Consider the following 6,809-nt stretch of genomic DNA (forward strand, 5'->3'; position numbering starts at 1 on the left):
AAACTCTAACGCTTTCCCAGATGTAGGGCATTCATAACGTTTATCTCCTGCAGAAACTCTCTCCTTTGCTGGCTGAGGACGTTAGTAGCATCTTTCCTCTGTTGGTAGAAAAAAGTATAAAAACATTTTGGTTTGTTGGTTTTTTAATTTTTTTCACCCCTATTTCAAATCTGGTTGGAACTAGTAGATTCAAAGTTTACAGGGGGAACTAATAAACAGGTATATTTATACATGGTGCTCTCATAAGCTTTGTCTCCTTAGGAAAGCATGCTAAAACTTCATTATTCTTATCTGAACAGATATTTTGCAAATGGTTCAGCTGAACACAAATCCTTGCACAGACTCAGCTGGAAATAGAGCTCAAGTCTCCCAATTTCCCATCAAATTCCCTTCATTGCCACTCGCTGTGGGAGCGGAGCCCTAACATATGTTTGTGACTGCAAAAAACTGGCAAACATTGACAGCTAGAGTTTAAATAGTTCAGGGAGGAGAGTCAGCAGTCCTATCTGGGACTGTGCACACAGCTATGAGAGCACGTCACATCGGAGCGCTTCTCCACCCCAACCCAACAAATTTAGAACCATCCTCAAAAATAGCCAGGGAACAATGTATAATTGGTTTCACAGACAACGTATTCTCATGCTGTGATTTATTTCGTAACGTCTAGTGAGTGTCATCATGCCGCACTCAAAGCCTCGGAGCTGGCATCCAGCGAGGGCCCAGAGAATGAAAATTACCAGCTTCCCTGATGAATCACCACTTTGAAAATTCACCCTTGTGAGAATCCTGTGACTATTTAGAAGAAAAAAAAAAAAAAAAAAAAAAAAGATATTACAAGCCCGAGAGTCTATCACTCATATAATTAGCCCTTTCTAGGTTTGATGTGGACAGGGCAGCATTCCTAAAGCACCATAAACATGGCCACGACCAATAATGGCTTTAGAAACGAAGTGGAGAAGTTCTCACAATTAAGGTGGGGAAGGAGGACAGCTACGGATGGGTGCATAAATACACAGAAAGGCAGGTCTGTGTGCGCACTGTGGACTCCGGTGCTGAGACGACACGTCCCGCACAGATCGCTTGGCTTGGACTAAAGAGCTACCTGCAGCATGAAGGCAACAGGTGCCTTAGTGCTTCTCAGCCTGCTGCTGCTCTCTTTCTTCTCGGGTAAGTGATCTTTTCCCTAGCCTAGGCAAAAAAAAAACAACCAAACCTTTCCTAACAGCAGCAAACTTCGGAGAGCCTTGATCACTGGATGACAGGCTTGAAGATAAAGCTGAGCAAGTAGGAAATATCTGTGGGACTTGCTCACTCGTATGACATATTTCCACTCCTCGTGTGCCTCCGCAGTGAATAACGCAGCAGAGGTGTCACCGGGAGACAGAGCGAGCAAATTCTTAAGCGGCTTTTTCAGCAAGCGTACCGAAGCAGAGTGTAATTATGAGTTTTTGGTGCAAATGTTCACTGGAGAGTTTTGCTGAACCAGTTAGAGAAGAAACTCTCTCACCTCAGGGTCATCAGCTCTTGTTTTGATCCTAAGCATCTTGGTATTTGCTGCTTTCCTTGGAGATGTGGAAATGTAATTAGATGAAAGTTTCAGCTTTCGTTTATGTTGCAGAGAAAAGCTTGAAAATTAAATTCAAATGTCCTCAAGGAGTCAGAACAAAGAGGCAAATTAAAAGGATCCAGCATTTATTTATCTGGAGATTTACACGTCTCTCTGATGATCTGGGGAAGCTGAGTGATGATTTTTGAACATGTAGGTCATGTCAGTGTTATCAATTGCTTGTGTCCAGCTGACCCAGCTCTGGCAGGTTTGTGGTGACAGTTACTGAAGAACGTGCAGAACAAGAATTATTTATACTTGTTTTTCTGTGAATAATTTGAATAAAGAATTCACTTGAGAAAATTGCAAGCTGTGCATGGAGAAAAGAGGTGAATTACTTTGTACACATTATTCATTATGAAATATTCATCTGTCTCTAATTGAGTCTTAATTGGGACTGGGTTCCATCAGACTGCTGAAGCTTCCTTCCAAGGCCAGGCAGAATAGCAGCAAACTCTGTGATCTCCTATAAAATAAACAAATGCCAAGAGACATCACCACAAAGTCTTCTGTAGCCGCATGTAATATTTATAAAAACTATTGAATGAGTTATTTTGTAAATAATATGCAGATAGCATTAACAGTGACTTTACAGTTAAGGCAGCCTGGCCTAATCTGGGGACATGATAAATACACCAGTGGCAGGGACAAAACGTGTAAGGGCAATACAACTGGCAGAGGAAGTAAGGGTGGGTTGATGGGTGATGGTCCAGCTGACTGAGGGTTGGGTGGGATTTTCAGGGAGGGAGGGGGGTGCGAGTGTAGGACGAGGTCCTGCCATCTCCTGCCCCAGGTTCCCTCCTGCCCAGAGCCACCTGAGCAGCATCACAGCTGGAGATCCCACCGACCCAGAAGGTACAGCCTCCCATCCGAACCTCTGCTGTCGTGTGAGATGCTGGGTACTTGTCCCACAGTGTTGTGACCCAGATTCTGCAAATCTGCATTCAATCCATCCTTGAGTGTCAGAATCCCCCTTAGAGACATCACAGGGTCGCCCTGTCCCGCAGCTCTGACTCAACCTACACGCCTGACTGCAGTCTTTGCAGTGAAGAAGTATAAAGAGGACGGACTGATTATCTTCAAGCCCACAGCCAGTGGTTACCGAGGGTATTTTTGCACTCTTACTGACCGGCACTGCCTGTTCTGCTCTCTATCACCCCATGATGTCTCTTTGTACCTCGCCTGGGATGAAGTTGTTCTGGGAGAGTCTCTGGGCTGTGCTGGTGGCTGTGGAGCTGATCACGGGGTCTCCTTCTCCACAGTACATTCTTGTTAGCAGTACCAGCCATTTTCGTTGTTCAGAGGTGCAGGAGCCTAAAAGCCTTAAAAGTCAATAAGGCTTTAAAATCTCTGTTGAGCGCAGCTCCGGCTCCGATATGGCAGCTCGGTTCCCCGGGAGTGGCTGCCTTCCAGGAGATTGGGTTGTGTGTCTGAGGTGCAGTTAGCAGCTGAATGACTGATTACATGGTATTTTAGTAACATTTTTCAAAAAAGGAAAATACTGAAAAGCAATTCAGATAATGTATTTCCTGCCCCCTCCTCCGCTGCGCAGGATGACGGAGTAGGAAAAACCTGGTGTACGTTTCACTGTGGTTTGCATAAAGGGTTTGTGACTTTAGTTCAGGTTCTATCAGAAAATAATGCTGATGTGTAAAATCTGTTTGATTTTTTATTGTTTTTTTTTTTTTCCAGATGTAGCAAGTCAAGACATTGAAGAGGTTAGTCCAGCTCTTTCTGCTTACTGTATCTCCATTTCCTAGAGGAATGGGTTTGTAACCGAGATCTTGGTGTGTGGTAAACAGTTTTTAATGTCTGCTGGGAGCAGGTGGGTCCTTCCAAGATGACTCCCCAACTTTGGGGAGTTCACTGTTGTACAGGGGATGTTACGCGTGGCCGCATTAGCAAGTAGACCAGGGAAAGAGATGGTTGGTTTAGCAAATGCTTCCCATGATTAGGTCTAGGGTGCTTGCACGGGGTTGGGTTTGTACGCAGCACCGCTTTTGTCCACTTTGCTCCACTGTCCAATCTTCTCATGAAACAAATGGACTATTCAGAGTGTTTTATCCCCCCAAACAAGGTCCGTCGCTGGGACCTGTCCAGAGAGAGAAAATACCTGTACGTTTCCTGGACACCGCTTTTAATTCCCCATAGACTATGGTTTTCTCCTCCTTCCGCTGGGAAGGCAGAAAGCTCAGCGAGCACCAAGCTGAGTGCACGGTTTCACAAGACGCATGAAGCCGTGCAGCAGTGAGCTAACTTGGCGCCAAACGGCTGAAAGAGCATCACTGCTGACTCTTCTCCTACATGCCTAGGCTAATCCACTTCTGTCTTTGGGAGATCAAGACTTCTCTCAGATGACTACAGTTTCCCTCCTCAAACACGGGGCAAAAATTCCACCGAAACAAACATTGCTTCTGCTCGTTTCTGACAGGGCTTTTTCTTTCAGTAAACAGGCGGTGTCATTACTGCCGCTTTAGTCCTCTTGTCAGAAAAAGCATATTAGTGAACTTATATCCAATCTGGAAAGTGAAAGAAAGAGTATGGGAGTCTTGAAAGGGTATTTTTTTTTTTTTTATTCCTTTTGCAGATTTGCAGAGAGTTTGTAAACAGAAGCGTGTACTGCACGAGGGAGTCCAACCCTCACTGCGGCACGGATGGCATCACGTACGGAAACAAGTGCGCCTTCTGCAAGGCAGTGCTGTAAGTGAAAGCAGAGGGCATTGAAGTACCAGTGAGAGTTGGCTCCGTTTCCACGTACGTAATGATGTTCTTCACGGAGGGGAGGTCCTGCATCCAGGCTGCTCCTCTTGTACGGACCAGCCCCTGAACTGTGCCAAGTGGAATATTTCCTCCTTGGAACAGAGCCACACGAATGCAAGTTAATTTAAATTAATTTCTAGGCTTTGCACGCTGCTGGTTGCCATGCCGAGAGGCAGCACGGGGCCCGGTAGGCAATTGCATCCTGCCTGTACCTTCTGCACGCACTAAATCGATGCACATTTCCCACGATATGCCACAGGCTGCAACTCTCACTGCCCACACTTCTGGATACTGAGAAGTGTCTGGAGGGATGCAGGAACTGAGCCGTGCCAAATTGTTCCTGAAAAGCCTGAAAGGAATTTGTGGAACAAGATGCAAAATCTCAGAGGAAGAACCTGAGTCTCTCCTTTCCCTGAGCTCTGTCACCTTTTAAAGGAGGTGCAATAGGGGCCAGCACCCCTGGCCCGAACGCGCTTGCAAAGCATCGTTTTTTCCTTAGCAGTCCTTAACATTTGATGCACACTCAAGGCTGCCTTATCCTAAGGGAAATCAGAGGAGAGCAAGGAGAGGAGAAAATGGTTTGATGTTCCCCGTGAGGCACCAGGGCTCGCTAGCATGAGTCAGGCAAATTGTCCTGTTCGGGCGGATGAGCTCCTTGTCCCGCTGTGCTGTGTCTGTCATACTCTGCTTTGTCTAAGTCTGTCTTGCTCCTTTTACAGGAGAAGCGGAGGGAAAATAAGATTGAAGCACCTGGGGAAATGCTGAGTCCTCACTGCCACCGAGCAGCGGCAGCTGAGCCCCCGTCACCAACGGCCGCAGACGCCTGTGCACGGCGACGGGAGCAGCTTGCCCTCCTCTCCGCCGTCTCTGCTCAATAAAATACAACTCACCACGATTCTTTGGCTGGATTCCTTTTGCCGTAATACCCAGAAAAGCGCTTTGATACAGCCGTGCTAGAGCCCAACGCCTGGCTTCGCTATACTGCGCTATTACATCACCCTCCTCCCGGGAAGCGAGGCGCTCCCTGTGCCGGAGCGGCCATTCCCGCGGCTCCCGCGGGCTGTGTCCTCCCATCCCCAGCAGCCGTAGCTCTTCTGTCCCGTCCTGCCTGGCAAATTGGAACACGCTCGCCGGGCAGCCAAGCAGCGCAACCACTCGTGGGCTCCTGCCCAACTCTCCCCATCCCAGGGGGTGGGTGTCAGCGGGAGCCTTCATTCTTTACTCAGCCTCCATAGACATGTTCCTTCCTCTCTCGGAGGTTATTGTGGGAGGGTGACAGGAGAGCTGGTGAACAGCGTGACTGCATATGCCTCATCTCCTTTGGAAACCAGAGACAAACAAGCTGAGGCTAGGAAATATTGCTCCATTTAAGCCTGCAACAAGAAGATGGCAGGCGGAGGCTGGTTTTAGGCAGAAGCTGCGAGGCTCTTCTTTCCAAATCAGTCTTTCTTCTTCCTTCTAGGAGAACGCTTTGTCTTGAAAACTGTGAACTCACCAGCATTAGTTTCCTGCTGCCAAGTGGCTTCTCATGCTAATAAAATTATATTTAGAAGAGCACCAGATTGTACAAAGTGTCAATAATTACAAAAAAAACTATTGCCTGGAGGAGAACAACTGTGGGCTTCCTCTCCCCACCCCTAGGATAAACTCTCCCCAAACCATACACAGGCCTTGATTTTCTAGGCGCAAGTATTTGTATTTATTTACAAATTTTAGTGCACATAGACTTTATTCCTTTCTTTACTTTTCACGCTGCTGCCCTCTCTCTTCTTGATGCTGGCTGGAAAACCCTTCTTTGTGCAAACATGAGAAAATGAATTCTACAGTCTCTCCTCGTTCACTGTGCAAAATTCACACAGGGAAATACTTGTGGCATCCCCTTGTTAAAACATTGGCAGCAGATCAATGGGTTACCAGCTCCTTTATGTTAAATACTTAACTTTCAAAGGGAGCTTTAGATTTTATCAGGTGCCTCAGGGATCAACATATTTTGCAAGCACCTAAATGCTGAGCATCTAAACCTCTGGACCTTGTCTGGACAGAGCTTGAGTGTTTGCCTATCATGCCACAATACATGCTTTGAACTCAATTGGGACGCAATGCCTAAACAGAGAGGCCTTAGCAATGTGCTCAGCACACCTAAAGCTGGCTTCTCTTCTGATAATTCACATTTGCGATGCCAATTCTGTAAAATCCTTTGTTGTTTGGTACCTTTACAGGCAGCGTGCAGGCGGCAGCCAGTCAGTGGTTGAACTGTCCAGGCAGAACTCCGCGTTTGTTGGTTTGGAGCTTCTCTCAGACGAGCTGTCTTTGATCCTGATACTTTTCCCATCCCAATTTACCAGATTCTTGCAAAATCTGCCACCTTTTCTTGGAAGCAGACTAACGCTCTCTGTGCCCCGGGTCATACAGCCAGGGGAAGTGCTCTTGTTTGGTTTCAAAT

The 6,809-nt window shown here is 46.8% G+C and overlaps 1 protein-coding gene across 1 annotated transcript; it reads left to right on the forward strand.

The window, feature by feature from the left end:
- Positions 1 to 1,109: 1,109 nt before the first annotated feature.
- LOC309677301 (serine protease inhibitor Kazal-type 6-like) lies at positions 1,110 to 5,131 on the forward strand (the record flags this gene model as incomplete). Its single annotated transcript, XM_082490082.1, has 4 exons — positions 1,110 to 1,167; positions 3,299 to 3,324; positions 4,194 to 4,306; positions 5,086 to 5,131. The coding sequence occupies 4 exons, from the start codon at positions 1,110 to 1,112 to the stop codon at positions 5,129 to 5,131; spliced, it is 243 nt and encodes an 80-aa protein (XP_082346208.1).
- Between the last annotated feature and the right edge of the window lie 1,678 nt (positions 5,132 to 6,809).

Source organism: Vanellus vanellus (assembly GCF_965231255.1).
Source record: "Vanellus vanellus genome assembly, chromosome: 13".
Lineage (NCBI taxonomy): Eukaryota > Metazoa > Chordata > Aves > Charadriiformes > Charadriidae > Vanellus > Vanellus vanellus.